Source organism: Sus scrofa, chromosome 8, assembly GCF_000003025.6.
Source record: "Sus scrofa isolate TJ Tabasco breed Duroc chromosome 8, Sscrofa11.1, whole genome shotgun sequence".
In the NCBI taxonomy this organism is placed as follows: Eukaryota; Metazoa; Chordata; class Mammalia; order Artiodactyla; family Suidae; genus Sus; species Sus scrofa.
Genome location: NC_010450.4, coordinates 132,594,565 through 132,619,936, shown reverse-complemented (window position 1 = coordinate 132,619,936; position 25,372 = coordinate 132,594,565). Strand labels below are relative to the sequence as shown.

The following is a 25,372-nucleotide window of genomic DNA, read 5'->3' as shown; positions in this document are numbered from 1 at the left end:
TATTCAGTATATTTTAAATGTACATGCTGTCATCCAGATTTTGTTGTTCCATTTCTAGAGCACAGGCAGAGTAGATTTAGCATCAATCTTAAGGGACCTGGATTTTCAGAATAGTAAATAAGCACTGGCGTCAACTCAAAGTCAATCAGCCCCAACAAGAGAGTCGCCCTGTCCTTCGAAGCTTTGAAGCCAGGCGTCGACTTCTCCTTTCTAGCCATGAGAATCCTAAAAGGCATCCCCTTCCCAAAGAAGGCTGTCTCATCTACGTTGGAAATGTGTTGTTCAGTGTCACCACCTCATTAACTACTAGCTGAGGCTAGAGCTTCTGGATAACTTGCTGCAGCTTCTACATCACCACTTGCCGCTTCATCTTCCACTTTTATGTTACGGAGATAACTTCCTTCTTGAAACCTCATGAATCAACCTCTGCTGGCTTAAAAGACGTTTCTTCTGCAGCTTTCTCCCCTCTCTCAGCTTTCACGGAATTGAGAGGCGTTAGGGCCTTGCTCTGGACTAGATTCTGACTTAAGGGAAGGTTGCAGCTGGTGTGATCTTCTATCCAGACCACCAAAACTTTCTCCACATCAGCAACAGGATGTTTCCTTTTCTCATCATCCATGCGTTTACTGGAGTGGCACTTTTAATTTCCTTCAAGAACCTTGGCTAACTGTTTGGCACAGGAAGCCTGGCTTTTGGCTTATCTCTGCTCCTGACATGACTTCCTCAGTAGGCTTATTTTTAGAAGTGACAAATGAGGGACTCTTCCTTTCACTGCAATACTTAGAGGCCACTGTAAGATTATTAACTGGCCTAACTTCAATACTTTTGCGTTTCAGGGAGTAAGGAGGCACAAGGAGAGGGAGAAAGACAGGGGAACAGCTGATCAGTGGCGCAGTCAGAACACACATTTTATCAATTAAGTTCCCCACCTTATAAGGGTGCCGTTCATCACGCCCCCAAACAATTACAATAGCGACACCAAATATCACTGATCACAGGATGCCACAACAAATATAACAGCAATGGAAATGTTTAAACAAGTTTATCATAACAAGTATAAAAGTAATGAAATACTGTGAGAATTACCAAAATGTGACATGGGGACGCAAGGTGAGCAAATGCTATTGGAAAAATGGCGCTAATAAAGTTGCTCAAGGAAGGGCTGCCACAAACCTTCAATTTGTAAAAAACACAGTATCCGCAAAGTACGAGAAAGTGAAGCACAGTGCAATGAGGTATGCCTGTAATCTACTTCTTTAGATTAGTGGGAAGCTTAAATGTGATAACTTATGTAAAGCTTTTAGCATGGTATAGGCTTATAGGAAGCTCTCAACAAAATTGTTATTATTATTATTACTATAGTTATCATTACTATTGAGAAATTAGACAATATTTAAAGACATAAATAATTCATATTTTTAGAATGTTTTTAACCAAAAGTTGGCCTGACCCCTGGTGCCATCCCAAGACCCTATGATACTGCTATAAAATCAATACATAACCAACGGAGTTCAGAATGGCTAGGTAATAAAATATTTTTCCGTGTTCTCATTTGGGGTGGAGACAGCTGTTCCATGGATATGCATGGGATCCACTGCATTTCCCAGCCTCCTGTGCAGTTCTGTTGGGGCCAAGTGACTAATCTGGCCAACGGACTATAAGCAGGAGGGGCAGGTGTCGCTGAAATGCAGGGGCCCATAGGGGGCGTGCCTCCCAGTCCATCTCTTTCCATGCTCTGATGTCTTAACCGGACCTCACGAGATGCCTGTCCTGAGGCACCAGAGAGAGGAGAGTCCTTACTACTGGTCCTTGACTTGGTATAACAGGAAATAGTCCTAGATTTGGTATAACAGGAAATAAATTTGTTCTGATATGTTGCTGAGATTTGAAGTCTATCCTCCACTGAAGTGTGTCTTTCATTCAATGAATATTTATTCTGGTCTTAAAACGTGGCAAGCAATATTCTAAGAACTGTGAATACAAAGCTCCTGCCATTATGGAGTTCAATATTAAATTGTCCCTTACAGGATCAAACTTGGAATGCCAGCTTCATTACCACAATGATCTAACCACTGAACTGATTACCCTGAATTCTACACATTTGATAATTCTGGGATATTTTACAGCACAATTATTTTGACAGATATAAGCAATAACTTCATTTAATTTGATTAAAATCTCAACCATAATTAAACTCATAATATTAAGCTAGATTTACATTCAGGTTAAGATCATTCAACAAGAAGTCAAATCCAAACATTTTGCGCTTTGAGCAAACCAAACAGATTCTCACATAAACCAATACAGAGAAGTTCATCATTATAGACCAAATCTTGGGTAGGACCTTTACATTTTTTGTTAGATAATCTTTAGTATAATAACTGAATCTATTTATTAACTAGGATAATTACTTAATAACTCTTTAGAAAAAAAACTGCCCAAGGTATAAGACATAAATATAACACTAAATTTACTCCCTTGAAATTCGCTTAAGAGACAAATTTTCATTTATTTAGAACAGCCATCATCTGTGGCTAGGAAAATTATTACATATATACACAAAGAGCTTTTGTTATCCAGATAATTAAATTAATAAAATAAAAATTAACTAGTTATCTAGTAACATTTTATATCTATTAAGAAAAAGGCTGCTTTAACTAGAAAAAATTCAACATGCTCAGTCTTGGCTAGCACATCTCACAAGGTGCTATACAAAAAAAACAGAACTCAAAAGATATGGAAGAACAATTTTGACCATAAGAACTCCACAAAAAGACTGCTATTTCTGTCATATCCCCAATAATATTTTAGACCTTATGTATCACAATTATTCTGAGAATTTATGTAAATGTTTTTTTATCTACTGGTGACTAATAGAATCTTAGGCTTCTTTGCATTTAGTCATAGTATTTTGGTTTTTATTTATGTTTTGTTGCTACTCACTTGAGTCAAAATACTGCACAACCGATAGATGATTTCGAGTTCATAATGGGACCAGAGAAAGACCTTCAAGTACAGTGGCTGAGATCTCCAACTCCAGGATAAAACATAATTGGATTCTGTCTTGATAACTAATGGTGTTATAAAGATTAAATGAGATAAAATCTTAATGAAGTCTTCATGCATGGTAAGAATTTGGTAGGTACTGGGGTGTTCTTTTTTCTGACTCTTTATTGCGTAGCCCACGGTTATCACTGAGATCTTCAACTCAGAGAGAAATAGGTTTTCTTTCTGTTTATAAGCCTGGACACTCTCTACTGTGCTTTCGACCAGACAGTGTGTTCTTCAAGGAGAGTAACCACTGTATTCACCCTGTATGCCTAGTTTCTGCGAGTTTCAGACACATATACAGACATCCAGTAAAGATGTGCTGAATAAAAGAATGATGGAACCAATCAACCGTCAGGCGATTGTGGATATCTCTTTATATAGAAAATGTAAGATGGGATGAAGCATTTCTCATCATAGAGAAAAATAAGAGCACTGAGCTCAGTCCCTTTATTTCTAGCATTACTTAAACTCATAATTGTTGATTCATGAACTTGAACCCTCTGTGTCTCAGCCTTTCTGCGAGTAAAGAAATCATTTTCTTTTCAGATAAATGCTAGGTTAACATTAATTTGTGACAGCAAATTAACCAAAATGCAATTAAATAAATTAATAAACAAGTCGTTAAGATGCTGCGAAATCGATTTGATTGTGAAAGGTGAGCAAATTTCTATTCAAATCCTAGTGTTTTTCTGAGTTTGTAGTTACCCTTTTTTATTTAAAAGGCATTTATTGAACACTTACTGAATTAAGATAGAATTCTGGGCTTGGAAGAAAAGGATAAGGAGGCCCTGGACCTGCCACAGAGGCAGTCACCATTGAGCAGGGAAAACACAAACCTGCACAACCAATGATGACCCACATATTAGGATCTGGTAAAGACTGTAGATACCACTGAGTGTGCATGTGGTTTCCAACACACTAACTCTCTGAGTATATATTCCTTGGTTAAAACCCTGACTCATCACATATTAGGATCTGGTAAGGACTGTAGATACCAGTGAGTGTGCATGTGGTTTCCAACACACTAACTCTCTGAGTATATACTTCTTGGTTAAAACCCTGACTCATCACATATTAGGATCTGGTAAAGATTGTAGATACCAGTGAGTGTGCATGTGGTTCCACACTATCTCTGTTATATCTTGTTACTATCACATATTAGGATCTGGTAAGATGTAGATACCTGAGTGTGCATGTAGTTTCACACTATTTTAGTATTTTTTTTTTTCTTTATTTAATTATATGATGTGCATGTGTTTCCAACACACTAACTCTCTGAGTATATACTTCTTGGTTAAAACCCTGACTCATCACATATTAGGATCTGGTAAAGATTGTAGATACCAGTGAGTGTGCATGTGGTTTCCAACACACTATCTCTCTGTGTATATACTTCTTGGTTAAAACCCTGACTCATCACATATTAGGATCTGGTAAAGACTGTAGATACCACTGAGTGTGCATGTAGTTTCCAACGCACTATCTCTCTGAGTATATATTTCTTGGTTAAAACCCTGACTCATCTATTGAGCACTGTAGAGTTCCAAAAATAGGACTTTTTGCAGAATTTTTTTTCAATTCATAGAGTGAAACTGAACAGCTCTGCACTTCTTCAATTGAGGAAAGAAGGCTTACCTCTTTCTCAGGAGGATCAAGAATTTTTGCACTTTCAATTCTCTGTTAGTCCATATTTTTGTAAAGGATTCACGCAAGTGCAAACTAAAGATTTTTTTTATTCTCTAAGACAAATTTCTCCCCAGAATGTAACAAGAGACATTTTGCCTGCAAAATTGCTTGATGCCTTTTTTTGAAAGAAAAAGACAACAACAAAATAGGAGTAACTAAAAAAATTCAATGAATCCCATGTTCTTCAAATAATGCAACTGAGAAATAAAGTTAATACCACTACAGATAATGTTCATATTTACTATTGATAAATAGCTACCTGGGCAGTTAAATTTTATATATATGTGTGTGTGTGTGTATATATATATATACATACATATATATATATGTATGTATATATATAATGTATTTTTATATATACATACATATATATACATACATATATATATGTATGTATATATATAATGTATTTTTATATTCATTACAAGCCCTTTTCTTTTTTTAACTTATTTGTTTTTATTTTTATTTATCCATGCTCATGGTATATGGAAGTTCCTGGGCCATGGATCAAACCTGAGCCACAGTCGCGACAACAAATCACAGCAGTGATAATCCTGAATTCTTAACTGCTAGGCCACCAGGGAACACCTTATTTTATATATTTTCTGTGATTTCTTACTGACACCAGTGAAAAAAATAGAAATATGACATGATTTTTAAGCCACAGATTAAGACTTAAGAGACCTGGATTCTGGATACACTTGATCACTGATTGTTAGCAAGTAACTTACAGGTCTTGGTGTATTGTCTGTGTGGCAAGAAGCTGGGAGCCACCCAACCCTGCTGGAGACGGTGTTAAACAGCACAGCATCTCAGGGAAACATCAGATGTCTCATGAAATGAGGAGCTTCTAAAGCACATAGTTTGAAAGCAAAGCCAAGTAGAAAATTCTGCCTCTAAAAATAAATACACTATTTTCTTTAAATTGCTAGAACAGTAAATGGGGCATGAAGCTACAGGAAGAAAAATAAAACACTGTTACCCAATAAATATTCTACATGGAAAGTAAATAAAATGGTCTGAGCCACAGCTAGACATACTCTGCTTGCTATGACATTTTTAATTTTTTTAAGTTAGAGAATATACAGGTATATTTTCTAGGTATTGAAAGTTCATAGTAAGAAGAAAAACAAATCAGAGTCATTAAGAAAGTTCATGCTTCGTTTATTCTCTTTATTCCTTTGCTTTAAAAGGACTCTTCCTAGAAACAGACAGTGTACATCTGTACCCACATTTTGGGAGCTGATTTAAAAATAGCTTCAACCTACATAAAAACTCCCTGGAATAAAAAGAACTGGCTAAAGTTTTAAAATTTTTTGGAAAAAAACAAAAATCATTATTTGAAAAAAAAAAGATTTTTTGGATAGTTTTGAAGTTCAGATTTAATCTGGAAGTACATAAACATTATTTTTTTGTTTGTCTGTAGTTTGTTTCTTAAGTGTTGGCACTCACGGTAAATGGCTAGGATTGTGGACACTAAGGAAATGGCTCATAGTCATACAGCTTACAAATGGTAGACCCAGATAGTCTAACCAGAAATTCAGACCTGCTTCATTTTCACCAGAGATGATCACAGCTGCAACTGCCTCCATTAACCAAACTTATGCTATTCATTCCTTCATTCGGCAAGCATCTGGTGAGAGCCCATCCAATGCTAACTATCGTCAGCACTACAGTACTGCTGGTACACAAAGGACAAAGTCCCAACCAGGTACTGGTAATTGTTCAACAGCTAGCTGGGGGCGACGGAGGCAGGAGCATTTATCTGTAGCAACTGTTTATTTATATCATGCACATATTCCTATCCTGATAGTTCAATGTACCGACCTGACGTCGCTGAACTTAGAGCTGGGAAGAGGTGTACACAGTCAGCGCTCATGAGCTTGGTGAGCCTGTGAGAACTGGCTCCAGCACAGCTCTGCAAAAATCCCTGCCCAAGTGAAAAATGTATTCCAGCGGCGAGAGAGAGAGAAAGGGGAGGACAACATACTAAGTTAGATACCTAGTGGGTCACATACCCCAAAGTGCCTGGAGGGAAAAGTAAAGAAAGGCGAGGAAGCTGGGAGGCAGTGGCCCTTAGGAAGGGGCAGTTTTCAATGCGGTGGTCAGGAAGGACTCCCTGAAAAATGACATCTGCGCCAAGTCTTGAAAATGCTGAAGGAGTGGGCAAAGTGGATAATGAGGGAAGAACATTTCAGAGAGGGGTGTCCAGGTGGCTACATGGCAACGGCTTAGGTATTTACGAATTTTTGCCGTAAGGGTGATGGGAAAATATTTCACTTGGATAAACATTTTTTTCTGTTTTGTTTTGTTTTAACCAAGCAGTCATGATGTCACTTTATATTTTTCAAATATCTCTCTTGATGATGTTTTGAGAGTAAACCATGTGGGGGTGAGCAAAGGTGTAAGCTCTTGCAAGAAACCAGGCAAGAGACGATGGTAGTTTGGAGCAGAATGGTAGTGAGGGAAATGGTGAGAAGTGGGAACCAGATATATTTTTAATGTAGAGCCAACAGAATTTTCTGACAGATTGGATGCAAAGTGTTTCCTAAAAGATGATTCTGACGATTTTATTCCAAGCAGCCAGAAAGATGAATTTAGCATTTACTGAATTAGAGCACAACAATTTTGGAAGAAAGATCAAGGGTTTTGTTTGGTATATGCATCATTAGCCATGTAGAGTTATTTTCTAAACTTTATTTCAAGGGATGCATGTCATTCTCTGTTTACAGCCCATCTCAATGAGAAGATACAATGAAAATCATTACAGGAAAATGGAAGTACTGTCTGCTTGGGGTGTGTATAGAGTTACCATATAATTTACTGGCCAAATAACAATTCCTGAGAGTAAATTAAGCACTATAATTATGCCATGACAACAGGCTTAAGTTAGAACTACTTAAACATACTTACAGTAAGTACAGGGGTCCCAGGGAGCCCCTTTAAGAATAAAAGTTGTATGGGAGTTCCCATTGTGCTTCAGCAGTTATGAAGCTGACTAATATCCAGGAGGATTCAGGTTTAATCCCTGACCGTGCTCAGTGGGTTAAGGATCCGGTGTTGCCAGGAGCTGTGGTGTAGGTCGCAGATGCGGCTTGGATCCCATGTTGCTGTGACTGTGGTGTAAGCCAGCAGTTGCAGCTCTGATTCGACCCCTAGCCTAGGCACTTTCATATGCTTCAGGTGTGGCCCTAAAAAGCAAAATAAAAATAAAAACATAATAAAATAGAGTTTGTAGGAACACAAGGGTACAGACTCTCATCTGGTCTATTACGCACACACTGTCTTCTTACTAGAGTTCAGTGAGATTAAAGATACCTTTATTTGTCATTATGGTTATTCAGCCTCTTGACCAACAACTGGTTAGAACTGAGCATCAAAAAATAGACTGAGCACCACCTGCTTATTATCACATTTGGGTGCTGAAAATACTTGTGACTCATCAGTCCTTGCATGAAAAATAACATCATAGACTTCAGCTATTTTGATGATTAAAACCACATCTTAAGATCTGAAAAAGACATGTTAATGATGTTAAATCTCGTTAGAAATCACTTTATACAGTGATTAAATACTATATTTATAGTTATCAAAAATTCCTCAACATCACTGATTATTAGAGGAATGCAAATCAAAACTACCAGGAGATGCCACCTCACACCAGTCAGAATGGCCATCATTAAGAAGTCCACAAATAACAAATGCCGGAGGGAGTGTGGAGAAAAGGGAATCCTCCTGCAGTGTTGGTGGGAATGTAATCTGGTACAACCACTATGGAAAACAGTATGGCTGTACCTTAGAAAACTATACATAGAACTACCATATGACCCAGCAATCCCACTCTTGGGCGTCTCTCCGAACAAAGCTTTCCTTGAAAAAGACACATGCACCCTCATGTTCATTGCAGCACTATTCACAATAGCCAAAGACATGGAAACAACCCAAAGATGTCCATCAACAGATGATTGGATTAGGAAGATGTGGTATATATACACAATGGCATACTACTCAGCCAGAAAAAAGAACAAAATAATGCCATTTGCAGCAACATGGATGGAACTAGAGACTCTCATACTGAGTGAAGTAAGTCAGAAAGAGAAAGACAAATACCATATGATATCACTTATATCTGGAATCTAATATATGGCACAAATGAACCTTTCCACAGAAAAGAAAATCATGGACTTGGAGAATAGTCTTGTGGTTGCCAAGGGGGAGGGGGAGGGAGTGGGATGGATGGACTGCTTGGGGTTAACAGATGCAGACTATTGCCTTTGGACTGGATTAGCAATGAGATCCTACTGTGTAGCACTGGGAACTATGTCTGGTGACTTAGGATGGAGCATGATAATGGGAGAAAAAAGAATGTATACATGTCAGTGTAACTGGGTCACCATGCTGTGCAGTAGAAAATTGATATAACACTGTAAACCAGCTATAATGGAAAAAAATAAAAATCATTATATTGAAAAAAATTCTCTTTATTTCCACTCTAATGTAAATAAACTGAACAAGAAAAACCACCTAGGTACACCATTCTACTTCCTAAGCTACTTTTAATATTACATAAACACTAACTTTAGTGTGGAACACGTACAAGATGAGATGGCAAAATGGAAATACAAGGGAATATACTGTACCTTGTTTTACCTGTAAGGAACACACACCTGACAAAAGGCAATTTTCACATCCAAGGTTGGTTCACTGCAGTAGTACAATAAATGGAGGCTCATAAATACCTACAGAAAAAAAAGGGAGGACCATGAATTTCCAAATTATCTAATTATTCCTTATTTAATAGTGTAACATTTAGTATAATTTTAATTATACACAAGGCGTCATGCACAATATATATTCAACATAATCCAGACCAGCAATAGATACTCTTCACAAACTCTAAGTACTAAATAATAAGGTATAAAAGTCCTATCTTCAATAATGATCAATGTCATCACAACTATAAAGACTAGATATAAAAAACTGGATATATCTAATACATTAAAGTTAAGTATATCCTATTATAGAACAGTTTCAGTTCTCAACTATATGCTCAAGAGGCTATACAGATATATATGAATGTTTATTGTAGAATAAAGGGGCTACTAAATAAGATTTAATTTATAATCAAATTATAGACAAGACGGAATAATTGAATTAGAGTTTAAGGTATCAGCATAGATAAATATTTCAAACATGATTTTTAGTGGGGGAAAAAAACAGTTTCAAAAAGTATGAATAGCACTGTATTATTAATGCAAAAATGTAAAGTACACAAAATAATATACATTGCTTTATTATCTAACAGTATTAACCATTGACCAAAAAAAATAAGAAACTCTATTAACATGTGTTTAATCTTGGTGGTAAGTACAAAGATTTCAACTACATTATCTTCTATATGTTTGAAGTATTTTTTAACTTTGTAAAGTTTTAAGGAGAGGATAAAATCACTTAATGGTGTAAATATCAAATTACATACTGGGTTATCTGGAAATGATGAAGGAGCATCAGAAAAACCCAACCAAAATCTTATTCAGTTCAATTAAGTATTTTTTGTTGAATGTTCACTGTATAAAAGACAGAATTCTGTGAGATTAAATAATTTTAAAACCACTACTGGCACAAGATTCTTTTTTCTCTGGCAATATGAACCATTAGATATCCTAAAAATCGCTTTTGGTACAAAACTCATAAAAAGGTTCGATGAAATATACAAAATGTCTTTTAAAACTGCATAGCTGAGCTGCACCCCACAAAAGGCAACAAAAATTCTGTGAGGCTGAAAACAACGTGAAAGGATCCATGCAGAGAAGAAAATGAACTGAACCTGTCACTTGTCCCCAGACCATCTGCTGATGTCTGAAGACCAGGACATTTGCTTTTAAAGGACAGCATGCAGAGCATAGGAACCAAAGCTTGGAGCCCATCTCTGGTACGGCAGGAAGTCACACTGGGGACACCTACCTCAAGTTCACTGCAGGAAGTTTTAAGCAAATCCTGGAGCAAGCAAAACAAACCCAAGAAGGAAGGTCTGAATGGCAACAAAAAACATTTCACATTGGAACCTGTGTAGGTTTTTAAATATAAGGAAGAATGAAAGGCCAAGAATACATGATGTTTCTGAAGAACATGGTGAGTATTTGTGGGGTTTAGGGAGGGAATTACTCTACCAGAGAGCCAGATTTACTATAAAGCTGTAGTAAGTAAAGATCTGTGGAGATGATGCAGAGATAAGCTAGGAATTAACACAACAGAGAGCCTAGAAACAGATGCATACATGTATGAAAACCTGATGTTATATTACATTAATACAGACATTTAAACCCGATTATATTAAAGATATCGGGGGAAGAAGAAACTACGCAGAGACAACTGGTCCTAAATACTGAAGCCAGGGGAGGCAGGAATCACATCCCTGTTAAGAGACAATTCTCTACGGACCTCTCATATTTCTCACACCTTACCAGCAGAAGCACTGGCTACTTTTTATTCCTGACCATCTTCTCAAGGATGGTTATAGAGCAAACAGCCTTGGAGGAGAAAGACATACCTCCCCCCAGAGCAAGGGGCAGGTTTGATTACTCTCCAGTATAATACGGATAAGGTGTCCTCCTGGGGCAAAGGTCAGCCAGGCTAACCACCCACTCAAAAAGATTGGGTTCCATAAGCTTGGGGTTCCTCGTCTATAACACAGTTCACTCCATGTGCAGTAGTCACCCGACCTTCTTTGAGTCACTATATGGAAAATGGGGCCTGAGGAACTAGAATGAATTCCGACGCTCCAGCTCCTCCTGTTAATGTAATAAAGAACTTTGATCTGACCCAGATATTGTGTGCCTTGCACCAGCATCCATGAAATTGTGGCAAGCTACTTTGTTAGCCTGCAAGCAGAGTAATATCTCATATTCTTCAAAGTTCTTTACAATTCCTACCTCACATTGTATACAAAACACAATTCTAGATGGAGTAAAAAATTTAGGAGAGGCCAAACTTTAAATAATATACTAAGTGAAGTACGTCAGAAGGAGAAAGACAAATACCATATGACTTCACTTATACCTGGAATCTAACACAGGGGACAAATGAACCTTCCACAGAAAATAAAATCATGGCCTTGGAGGATAGACTTGTGGCTGCCAAGAGGGAGGGGGAGGGAACAGGAGGGACTGGGAATTTGGGGTTAAGAGATGTAAACTATAGCCTTTGGAATGGAGTAGCAATGGGATCCTGCTGTACAACACTGGGAACTATGTCTGGTCACTTGTGATGGAGCAGGATAATGTGAGAAAAAAGAACGCATACATGCATATGTGACTGGGTCACCTTGCTGTGCAGCAGAAAACTGACAGAACACTGTAAATCAGCTATAATGGAAAAAATAAAAATCACTATAAAATAAATAAATAATATAGAAGGAAATGTAATTGAATGTCAGAAATATATCATAAACAACATAAATAAGTCATAGAAGAAATTATTGATAAAATAGACTATTTAAAATGAATCATTTCTGTTTAGGAAAAAATGTGATCGAATAAGCAGGCCACAAATTTAGAAAAGACATTTGAAATACATATAATCAGAGGAAGATTTATCCAGAATCTATAAAGAACTCCTAAAATATAAGAAGAAAAAGACAAAGAACCCAATAAAGTAATGAGCAAAAAAATATGGGATACATTTCATAGAAAAAGAAATACAGGGAGTTTCCATTGTGGCTCAGCGGTAATGAACCCAACTAGTACCATGAGGATGCCGGTTCAACCCCTGGCCCCACCAGTGGTTTAAGGATCTGGCATCACAGTGAGCTGTAGTGTAGGTCACAGATGCAGCTTGGATCCAGCATTTCTATGGCTGTGGCGTGGGCTCCAATTCAGTCCCTTGTCCAGAAACTTCCATATGCTACAGGTGTGGCCCTAAAAAGAAAAAAAAGAGAGAGAGAGAAAGAAACAAGAAAAAAAAGAAAAAGAAATAAATATAAAAGGGACCATAAATATATGTGTAATTTAAAATGACACTGAGATACTTCTTTATACCTATCAAATTGATTTTTTAAAACTGACAAATATAATACTCAGTTTTTGCAAAGAGGCTGATCAGATGGAAATATTTATATTCCACTAATAGTTTTGGGAACTGGAACAACCAAATTTAAGAGGAAAACAATATTATATAGTAAACCTGTGCATAGCCTAAAATGCAACGATTCTACTTCTACACATATTTCCAGAGAAACCCTCATGTTTTGCTACCAGGATACATATGAAAGGTAGTTCATTAGAATACTTTTCTAAGAGTAAAAGAAATGAGTAATAAAAATTAATACTGGAAAAAGCAAATATCCACAGAGAGAATATGAATGAATAAACACACTACAGTGCATTCAGTGGAATACTATATAGCAATGAAATGGCTTCATAAAGAAACAAAAATCAATGTGACAAAATATCATAAACATGTTAAGCAAATGAAAAGAAGTCATGGTTAACCACATTTATGAAAGTTACAAAATGTGCACAATTAAACAATATATTATTTAAGAGCACTTTTTTACTATGTTAAAACTATAAGAAAAGAAAAAGAATAGAAAATGCAAAATTTAAGAGCTTGGTTAGCTCTCCCGGGGAGGGGAAGAATCCCCCTGGGAAGGGGCAAACAGGGGTTTTCCATGTGGTTCACTGTGCCTACTTTGAGCTGAGCGGTGATGTCATGTAAAATTGTTTCATTATTATTCTTTAAACCCTACATGTATAAAATATGTTATTTGATATGTCTGTGATATTTAATAATAGAAAAAAGTTCAAGCGACACAAGGAACTTTATGGTCCTTCATTCTTTCCCTGGGCACCGTATCTATGCGTGGATGCCAGAGCCAAAATACTCATTATAGCCACTAACAGGAAATCTTGAGAAGAGATTCTGAGCAGTGTCAAGCAGGACAACAGAAAGAACTGTGTTCTTGATGACAACACTAAAATACTGAATTAAGCAATCCCGGGTCTTTTTTACTTCTAGACTTTCTGTTGTTACATGAGAAACTAAATCCTCTACAGGCAAAAAATTACTAAATTACAGTCACAAAATAAATAAAAGTAAAGCAAAACAACTAAGGAAACGATTTCATCCTCACTCTTCAGGCTGTGACATTATTTTACTGCATTTCCATGAGATTTGTGTTTAATTTTTGCCAGATAGTTACCTCTACTTCTCATTTTTAATTTTTTTAAATTGAGTTTTGGGAGTTCCCATTGTGCCTCAGTGGTTAACGAATCTGAGTGGGAACCATGAGGTTGTGGGTTCGATCCTGCCTTGCTCAGTGGGTTAAGGATCCGGCGTTGCCATGAGCTGTGGTGTAGGTCACAGACAAGGCTCAGATCTCGTGTTGCTGTGGCTCTGGTGTAGGCTGCAGGCTACAGCTCTGATTCAACCTCTAGCTTGGGAATCTCCATATGCTGTGGGTGTGGCCCTAAAAAGACTAAAAGACAAAAAATAAAATTAAAAAATTAAATTTAGTTTTGATCGGGTATAATTTACACACAGTAAAATGAACGGCTCTTAGGTGTACCAGCTGGCAGATTTTGACAAATGCATATGTCCATGTAACTCCCATTCCAATGAAGATAGAGAAGAGGCTGAAAGCCCTGTACCCTGTTCTTGACAATAGGCCCCATCCCCCAACAATGTTCTAACTTCTTTCACTATAGATTAGTTTTTCTTATCCTAGAACTCATCTAAATGAAATTATATAGTAAGTACTCTTCTTTGTTGGGTTTCTTTTGCTCAGAATAATGCTTTTAGAAGGTATCTATATTGGCATAAGAATCAATAGTTCTTTTTGTGGCTGAGTAAAATGTAGCAGTTTATCTACTGATTTTAAACATTTGAAGTGTTTCCATTTTTCAATTATCAGTAATGCTGCATGAACATTTATGCACATGCACTTTTGTACAAATATGTCATCATTTCTTTTGGGGAAAATACCTAAAGAAGGAATATGTTTAATTTATGAAAAACTTCCAGACACATTGTCTACCCTGCAGCAAAGGCGTAAAAATGCAGCTGCTTCACATCCTTGGTGTTACCAGTTTTCTAAATTTTAATAATTCTACTGAGTGCTCAGTAGTATTTCATTCTGGTTTTATTCTTTATTTTCCTGATGAAATCATCGACAACTTTTTCCGTGTGTTTATTGGCCATTTATTTATCTTATTTGGTGAAGTGCCTTTTCAAGTACTTTGCCCGTCTGGCGGTGGTCGTTGGTGGGAGACGGGAGTTGTGTGTCTCTCTGTACAAACTGTGTACGTTCTCAAGTTCAGATAATGGCTTTCTGTCAGTTACATGTATGATGAATATCTTATTTCAGTTTGTAGCTTGCATACTCGGCTTATTAATGAAGTCTTTTACTGATGAACATTTAATTTTATGAAATTTATTTTCTGATTTATTTTCCTTTCATTACTAGTGCTTTCTTGCTTTTGTCAAGGGATGTTTGCCCACCTCGAATTCTTGCACATTTTCTTCATGAAGCTCTACACTGTTAACTTTACTGTTAATTTTACTTTAGGCTTCCAACTAATTTTAGTTCATGGTGTAACGCAGATGTTGAAGTTCATTTTTTTCTCTTAAGGATACCCAGTTGTTCAAGCATTCTTGGTGAAAAGACTTTTCACGTTGAGCTGCCTTGCTGCCTTAGCTAAAAAATTAACAGAGTGTACAAGTGTCTATTTTAGGGCTCTGTTCCACTCTGTTGTCTATCTTTAACCCAATAGCAGCCTATCTTGATTACTGGAGCTTTGAAATTAGGTACGTCCTCCAAGTTTTTATTCGTCTTTTTTGTTCTTTTTTTTTTTTTTTTTTTTTAATATTTGGGGCACGCTTCTAGGTCTCCGAATTTCCAGAGAACTTTAAAAATCAGCCAGATGTTTCAAAGTGAAATGAAAACCTTCTGGATTTTCATTGGGATCGCATAAGAACTAGAGATCACATTGGTAAGAACAGATAACTTATTATTTAGTGTTATATCCAATAATATGTGTTATATACAATCGTAGCATATTTGTTTATTTTTAGGAGTGCAGATGCAGCATATGGAAGTTCCCATGCTAGGAGTCAAACTGGAGCTAGAGCTGCTGGCCGACACCACAGCCACAGCAAGGCCAGATCCAAGCAATGTCTACAACCTACACCGCACCCTGAGGCAATGCCGAATCCTTAACCCACTGAGCGGGGCCAGGAATCAAACCCGCAACCTCAAGGATACTAGTTGGGTTCATTTCCACTGAGCCACACCGGGAACCCCTATTTATCCATTTGTTTTAGTTCTCTCAAATTTATTTAAGGAATGTTTTGTAGTTTACAGTACATAGATAGATCTTATATGTTATTTAATTTTGTTCTTTTGCATTTCTACTTTGATGCAATTATTCCACTTCACGCATACAGTTTAAGAAACTTAACAATAGTATATATACTCTAATTTCACCTCTAGTCCTTGTTGTCGTGTATTTTACTACTACATATTTTATAAGCCCCATAACCCACTGCTATTATTTTTGCTTTGAATAAGCCACTTTAAAGAAATTAAGAATTTACAAAGAAAAATATTTTATCTTTACTCACATATTTTATGTGATAGTTCCTTCACGACATTAAGTTTATTGTTTAGCACTTATTTTGATATTACTGTGACATTTTATTTTAATTCCATCTTCCAAATGCTAATCTCCAGCATTTAAAATACGTTGTTCCATCGTTGTTCCATCACCGTGTGGCCTGCATCAACGGGGAGGTGTTCTCCCAGCCACCCTTCAGTCCTTCCTTGCTCTTCTCGCTGCACTTTGTTCATACTTTTAGTATGAGCATCTTATAATATTGCAACCGTTTGTTCGTATGGCTATTCCACACTACATTATCACCTTCCTGGGGAAAGGGATTATGTTTTATTCATGTTCGCAACCCCAGGGCCCAGCACTGTTCTTAGTATATAGCTAATTTGAGTAAATGTTTATTGAATAAAGAGAATCAAAGGAAAAAAGCTTCTTTCCTTCTCTACCACAAATCTAAGTATTTTCATTGTCTTCTCATATTGAGACCTATGAATTTTCAATAAATTTGATGCAAACAAATTAGAAATGAGGAGTTTGCAGTGAAAGTGTGAAAGAATCCAGCAAAGATGACCTCAGAAATGCTACAAAGCAGGGCTCTTAGAGTTCTGTGCTGCTGAAATGGGCATGTGCGAAATCATAACATCCAGCTCACCACCTGAAATGAATAATCTATTTTAATTTTTAATGAATGAATAATCTTGCTATGAAAAGCGAGCATCCTGACCTTTCCTGGTTTGCATTATAAAGACTCCAAATGTAGCACTATGACTAAGTCACTAAGTCACTGCAGAACCTTCTGGTTCCACAAGGGATATTAAAGGAAAAAGAATGTGCAGTAGGATAATCCCAGTGAATTACAGAAAACTAGTTTGGTAATTATATTTCCTGACAGCATGGCAGAGAGCATTTGGCACCACTGCATAGAAGCAACATAAATGGCCAGGGCATAATCTTGGTATTACTCTAAAGTGAAATTAGTAGTTATAGCTTGGTGCAATATAGGACTCAAGAGTAGCTTGAAAAGGGAGGGCATGATAATTTGGGGAGTTTAGTGCTTTCAATTACCAGTTGTTCTTTCGAGAAACCCCAATATGTTCACTCCTTGCTATTTACTCTACTGTCTCCTTATTACATACCTACAGGAGTTAATGGCTATTCTGAGCAAAGCAGTAGGCCAAGTTGTATGAATGAGACACACTGGAGAATTTATTAGGTTGAACTGGTACACAGCAATTGCTATAAAAGAATGTAAGTATGATGTGCTTTCATAGCTTAGATCAATACTTAAATTCTTTTGTGAGATGTGCCAACTAAATCACAGGAAGTTTGAGAAAACCTCACAGATGCAAAAAATCAGATTGTTCTGAGCAGCTCCAGGCTCCCACAATTATCTCTGGAATGCAATATGTGCAAGAGAAAACCGAATGAACTATTGATTCCCAAAATAGTTTAAGGTCTAGCAGTTTCCAAGTTGAACTGGTATACAACAAACTCATTATCAATAAAAAAAAATGTATTTATTACTGTCACATTTATTATAAATGACTCTTTAACAACCTGCAAGCATATGTACAATATTAAAATACAAACTCATTGTTAATTACAAAAAACCCTGCTCTGTCTCTTCTATACCCAAAAGGATTCTTTCAACTATGTGCAAGAAAAAAAAAGTAATTATATCTTAAAAGCAGTAATTATCTTTTCAAGTGCTGATAGAGAAAATGGAATTAAATTTAATTTTCTATTAACAACCATACATATGCTCACTTTAAAATATTATTAAATCTTTAGGCCCATGAACTATCTTTTAGAGCAGGGTTCAGCAAGCTGTAGCCCACAGATCAAATTCAATTCACTGCCTCCTTGTAAATAAAGTTTTATTGGAACAGAGCCATCTATTAGTTTCTGTATTTATCTATGGCTGCTTTCACACTATAACGGCAGAACCGAGTAATTGGGAGAGAGGCTGTATGGCCTACAGAGTCAAACGTTTTACTCTCTGCCCGTTTATAGACAAAGGTTGCCAACCTCTGATTTAAAGCACTCTCCCCATAAACATCCAAGAATACCTCAATAGTTTTCAGGAGACATGCTCTGCTCTTCCACGGAATCTGCTCTTGTCTACCTCTAAAAGCTCAGTATCTCTTAAAGCACTGTTTATGTAACAAGATGACTGCTTCCACAGAAATCCTTTGATAAGCTTATTTAGCAGGAATAAAGCAAGAGAGAGAGAGAGAGAGATCAGAATGGGGAGGGTGTGAAGCAAATGCATAAGAAATAGGATGCAGTATTAAGAACATATGAAATAAGAGATGTGGAAATGGAGAAATTCACCAACTCAAGAATTTCAATGCATACAAATATTTTTAAGCTTTCTTTTTTTTTTTTTTTTTTTTTTTTTTTTTTTTTGTCTTTTTTTGCTATTTCTTGGGCCGCTCCCGCAGCATATGGAGGTTCCCAGGCTAGGGGTCGAATCGGAGCTGTAGCCACCGGCCTACGCCAGAGCCACAGCAACGCGGGATCCGAGCCGCGTCTGTGACCTACACCACAGCTCACGGCAACGCCGGATCATTAACCCACTGAGCAAGGGCAGGGACCGAACCCGCAACCTCATGGTTCCTAGTTGGATTCGTTAACCACTGCGCCACGACAGGAATTCCTTTAAGCTTTCTTAATTTTGAGCGTATAGCATTGCTCCTGGTCCTGGAAACCCAGTAGAGTTAGTTAATGGGAACTCTTACGCTGCAAAACTGTACGTGCACTGGTAAACTATAACAAAAATTAATGGACAGTAGAATTTACATTAAAAAAGGAAAATTGCCATTGGTGGTTTTTTTGTTTGTTTGTTTGTTTGCTTTTTAGAGTTGCACCAGTGGCATATGGAGGTTCCCAGGTTAGGAGTCGAATTGGAGCTGTTGCCGCCGGCCTACACCACAGCCACGGCAATGCCAGATCCAAGCCGTGTCTGTGACCTACACCACAGCTCATAGCAATGCTGGATCCTTAACCCACTGAGCAAGGCCAGGGATCGAACCCACAACCTCATGGTTCCTAGTCGGATTCGTTAACCTCTGCGCCATGATGGGAACTCCGCCGATGGCGTTCTGAAGTTGGCTCCTACAATCAGCTTACAAAGCCTGCGTGTGCACACCTCTTCCAGCTCCATGCTTAATGGCATCACTTAAGTAGTTTAAAATTGGCTGTGGTGGGAATATGCTACAAACCTAAGCACTTTTTCTCGGAGAACTGGTAATTAAACATTTACTAGGACACCAGTAGAAGTTACCAGCTACCAGAAATGGAAAAAAAAAAAAAAAAAACCTGAAAGATGAATCACAAATTTCTATAAATATCACAAAGACAAGTAAACACCACAAGTGAGAATCATCACATACTATAAAAGAAGTATTACCACCACAAGAACGTTAGATATGAAGAAAAAGAATTGGAAAGACCATATGTAGCACTGAGTGAAATAACTGGTCAGGATAAAGAATAAATGCCACAAGAAATAAGCCATCACTACAATAAGAGGGAAAATGGACAGGAAAAAGTTGTGGGGAAAGTAGTTTTTAAATGAAAAGCCTAATAGGTTAAACGGGTTAAATAGAAACAGTTGAGCGAATGAACTGGAAGGAAATTTAAAAATTTTGTGACAGAATAATAGAGATGAAAAATAGGAAAGACTGCGAAACATACACATTACAATAACAAGGTCCAAAATAAATACATTGGGAGGTTCCGGAAGGAACAAAGCAGATAAATGGAAAGAGCAAGGGGCAATACAAGTAATAATGACGGCTGATTCTCCTAAAAAGTGACAAGCATAATGAAGTCTCAGCAGGATAGATAAGAATAAATCCATGCCCAGAAATGTTATGCATAACTACAAGACAGCCAACATAGTGATGAAATACTAAAGCAACTAGAGATAAAATCAGAATCCCCATAAAACAAGAGTTGGACTGATGAGTATAAAATAAGGTAGTAAAGTAGGGGAAAAGGTGCTTTAGAAAGAGAGATGTTTAACCATAATGCTTTAGAACCAATATAAGGAGAGCAATAAAACATAGAATCAAAAAACATCAGGAGTACCCGTCGTGGTGCAGTGGTTAACGAATCCGACTAGGAACCATGAGGTTGTGGGTTTGGTCCCTGCCCTTGCTCAGTGGGTTAGGGATCCGGTGTGGCCATGAGCTGTGGTGTAGGCTGCAGATGCGGCTCGGATCCCACGCTGCTGTGGCTCTGATGCAGGCCGGTGGCTACAGCTCCAATTCGACCCCTAGCCTGGGAACCTCCATATGCCGCAGGAAGCGGCCCTAGAAAAGGCAAAAAGACAAAAAAAAAAAAATCAATATATCACCAACATATAGTGGAAAGTAAAGTTCTCCAATTTTGATAAGAAAAATTATAGTTTTGATGACAAAAACACAGCATGATTTGCAGCCAGTTGGAAGAGAACTAATTAACATCAGAATTCTCCTACACCAAAGACACAGGCAAGGTAGTCAGCCCAAAGAAAGTCTCAATAGAAAACGGCTATCCAAGTAATTTATAAAAGGATTTTGATCCTAATAGAAAGAAACCAAAATAACATTTTATTTATCAAATTGTGGAAGGTTTCGATGATCAACAGTCAATGCAAAGAAACAGTCCTACCCTGCTCGCCTCCTCTCAGGTATCTCTCTCTATACTTCATTCATGTTTTCCTAGTATAAAATAAGCACTAAATAAATATTTTGTTGAATGAATCAATAGATATTGCAAATAAATATTCATTCAGTATTGGGAGTAGCTTGACAACAAGGTATTCAGTTGCTAAAAATGCAGTTAAGATTTAAATAAGTCCATACCTCGGAATTTATGCTAAAAATATAATGAAGTATCTGTACAACAATTAAGCTATAAAATTGTTCACCACAGCATTATTCATAGTAAAATAACTGGAAAACTAAATGTTCAATTAAAATGGATTAATAAATTCATTGTTATAAAAGCACATAATTCCATTTAATAATTTTTAAATTATAATATGGATAAATGTTCATAATATATTGTAAAGTAGAAAAACAACTAAAATATATTACAATATGCCCCCAATCTTTTAAAAACTAAATAGATATGAGTACAGTTTTATAAGTAGAAATGTGCCCTTATTTATCTCTTTGTGCTTTATGTATTTTCCATTTTCCAAAGAAGACTACATCTTTTTAAAAAGGAAAAACATAACAGATGCAAAGTTTTTGAACTGAAAGAAAATACAGCAAACATCTAAGCAACTTCTTTTCACAGATGAGAAACTTGAGGCTTAATGGTAAATGGTTAGGAAACTTTCCAAATTCATGTATCTCATCAGCAAGGTAATAAGGACTCTAATGCAAATGTCCCAAATGCAATGCAGTAAACACAGATTAGATTTCTCAAATGTTGGCAGCAAACATTTTAGATATATTAGCAAAGGCCTGTCAGGAACTGATTTTTTTCTCTTCTAATTGCTCCTAAAATTTACCTACATGGTGCCTGCACCGAGACACAAACGTTTTACTTATTTTTTTCAAATATCCTGTACACAATTACACAGAGAAACAGAATTTTTTCATCACATTTATAACTTTCAAAACTAATAAAATATTTCTGGAATAGGTTCTGATGTGTTTAACAGACACTGTTGCTTCAGATCTCATTCTCCATCACAAAAGGTATTTTGTGCAAATGAGGTGTATAAACCACCATTCTTTTCCTAGTTATGATCTTTCTCTTCAACATTTCTCGTGACATTTTTCCATCTAAATACCCAGAGGTACAAAACTCAGCTCCTTGGTTACCGTGAGAAACCCTATGTACCTTCCACCACCACACCAGCATCCTACACCCAGAACACTCAGTATCTAACAGCTGCATGCGCCACACACCCACTGAATGTCTAGGTTTGTGTGTGTGTACACGTGTGAATCACATATGGTCTTTTTTTTCTAAATAGTTTACCTGACGGAAAAGATGGTATTTTTTTCTAAATGACTTCATAGTAATAAGATAGTACGGAAAAGATGGTATTTTTTCCTAAAAGACTTCATAGTAATAAGATAGTATTTGTAAGGCACGGAGTATAGTGCCTTTTAATAGTAAATGCTAACTATGTGTTTCTATATATACAATTCAATAGCTAAGTAAACATTTCACACTATGGGGATAAAAACATACAAGTTCCAAAGAGTAAAAGCAGAAATAGTGTCTGTATTTTTGTTTTGATTTTTAGTCAGAATTACCTATGATATGCACAACCATTTTAAAATTAACTTTATTTTAAAAAGAAAATTCATGTTCTCATCACATGAAGTCAATGAAAAATATATGGATATATCCCGTATCCAGTATACGTCAGGTGCTACAGCGGGGACTCCGGTATAAAAGTGAACAATTCAATGATAAAAGGTCAAAATTAGTACCATTAAGGAATTAACATTAAATTAAAATACTGTACATACATACGGGTTTATTTTTAAATCCTCAAGGTTCAAATTTTTCTATTAGAGTAACTTTTCAGTGTTTCAAAGGATGGACTTATAAAAATATGTTTATTTTAACATAGACAAGCATAATAATAAGCCAGAAAAAGCAATGAACCTCTGGGCAATTACTTTAAGAGGCAAAATGAAATCTTAATTCCACTGAACACGTAGCATTATTGCTTTAATTATGCGTCCCCAGAATAACTAGGCCAATAGGGGCTATTAATTAGGTGAGATGTCAACTTGAATCCTTGAGAGGTGTTGAACTTACAAGGAACAAATCCGTCCCTTAAGTGATGCAGAAAAATCTAACAATATAATGAGAAGAATACATTCAGAGGTCACTCTATCTTCCAGTCACTTAGCAACGAAATTGGAGTGAAGAGGGCAAGAGGGAAATGATTTGTAAAAATAATTAACCATAAACTCTGAAGAAGAGATAAGTACAGAGGAGGCTGTACATGGAAGCAGCTTTTTCCAGGGCTTCAAGCCAACGCTTCTTGTAGGGACCTGTTGTTCACTAGACAAGCTCCAGATACGAGGTTTACCACCCTGTCTTCTTCTTCATCCATCTTTCTGTCCCCTCCACGTTCCTCTTCCTACTCTTGTACTTGACAAGCACACATGTAAAACTACAGCCATTCTCACTGTCTCCTTCACCGGCTTCTTCCCACCTCCTGCTTTGCAGGACAGATTTCTCTGACGAGCCCCTCACTTCATATGCATAATTAGCACACATCCTTTTTAAATGCTAAAGTAAAGCAGAAACTGAAGGAATCACAAATGTAAACAGGTACTCATTTCATTTAGCAGCATAAGGGTTTCTTTATATTAGTCAACACTTGACAGAGCGAAGGAAAAAAAGGATACCTGGAATACTGCCAACCCAAACTCCTATCATGACTCAGTGCTTCTAGAAGAAAAAGCCATAAATTCATATAAAGGCAAATGTTCCCTCAATGTATTCTTTTACCCTAGTTACAGTGGATATTTTAAACGAATATTTCCTATAAGAATAATGTGTCCAATATATTTCCAATTATGTTAGGAAATACAGAGTTACTATGGTTTTGTGGTTATTAAAAAGCTTGCAGCATGTTCAACCAAGTAATCCTCAGCCTTTTAGAAGAAGGTCATTTCTTTAATGATAACTAAATCAATAGACAATTTGAAGACGTTTTTCTTCAGGTAATTATTTTATAGAAAAAATACTACCTATTCATCAAGTAGAATATTAATATTCTTGCATTCAAATTATTTTACTTTCCTGCTAGTGTAAACCAAAGCAAACTGTGGATTATGAAATGAAGTAAGGAGAAAGCAATAAACATCTATGGAAAATTATCTACAGACAAAGCTCTCTGATAAGTGCTTTTCATAATATTTTTTTAGAAAAATGTATATGAACAACAATGTATCACCTAATTCTACAACATAAAACTGCACACACTTTTGCAAAGCTTATGTTTAGAAATTTTCTCCACATTCAATCTAAGTAAATTATGACATGCTAAATTGCACTTAGAAACCTATTTTAAAACCTATTTTTTTAAACCTATTTTAAAACAGAAATGTCAATAAAACTGCTTGTTAAAAAAGTGTGTATGTGGAGTTCCCATCATGGCTCAGTGGTTAACGAATCTGACTAGGAACCATGAGGTTGCGGGTTCGATCCCTGCCCTTGCTCAGTGGGTTAACGATCCTGCGTTGCCGTGAGCTGTGGTGTAGGTTACAGATGCGGCTCGGATCCTGCATTGCTGTGGCTCTGGCGTAGGCTGGCAGCTACAGCTCCGATTAGACCCCTAGCCTGGGAAACTCCATATGCCGCGGGAGCGGCCCAAGAAATAGCAAAGACAAAAAAAAAAAAAAAAAAAAAAAAGTGTGTATGTGTGACTGGGTCACCTTGCGGTACAGTAGAAAACTGACAGAACACTGTAAACCAGCTATGATGGAAAAAAATAAAAATCATTTAAAATTTAAAATAATGTGCAAACAAATCAAAAGGCATTTCAATATGACGCTTGACAAAATAAAATGTTATGCCATATAAATTTAGCTTGGTTTAATTTCATCTATGATATTTCATGATTAGGTGAATATTAAAACAACAACAAAAAATCAAGTTCAACAAAAGCCATTAGAAAGCTGACCTGTATTTCGGCATCACTTATAAGAGCTACTTATACCAAATGATTCATCCACAGTAAATAAAAACAAAAAAGCAAAGTGGAACTTCTATGGGTTTTTAATTTTATTACTCAAATGAATTTCTCACATCTATAGTTATATAATGATCATAACAATCCAATTTCACAGGATTTCCATCCCATAACCCAAGCACATCACCCCCCACAAACGGTCTCCTCCGGAGACCATAAGTTTTTCAATGTCTGTGAGTCAGCATCTGTTCTGCAAAGAAGTTCCGTCTGTCCTTTTTTCAGATTCCACATGTCAGTGAAAGCATTGGATGTTGGTGTCTCATTGTATGGCTGACTTCACTTAGCATGATAATTTCTAGGT

General features: G+C 36.7%; 1 protein-coding gene across 13 annotated transcripts in view; it reads right to left on the bottom strand.

Moving 5' to 3' along the window:
• Positions 1 to 25,372, bottom strand: part of MAPK10 (mitogen-activated protein kinase 10) — a 305,758-nt gene that overhangs the window by 131,639 nt on the left and 148,747 nt on the right. For 8 of the 13 annotated variants that reach the window (XM_021100770.1, XM_003129341.6, XM_021100769.1 and 5 more), the window contains one exon: positions 9,405 to 9,476. In XM_021100770.1, coding sequence (XP_020956429.1) covers positions 9,405 to 9,470 — 66 coding nt within the window. In that variant the 5' untranslated portion in view covers positions 9,471 to 9,476. Of the gene's footprint in view, positions 1 to 9,377; positions 9,477 to 25,372 lie in introns of all 13 variants that reach the window. The other 5 variants (XM_021100774.1, XM_021100773.1, XM_021100776.1 and 2 more) reach the window with 1 other exon arrangement.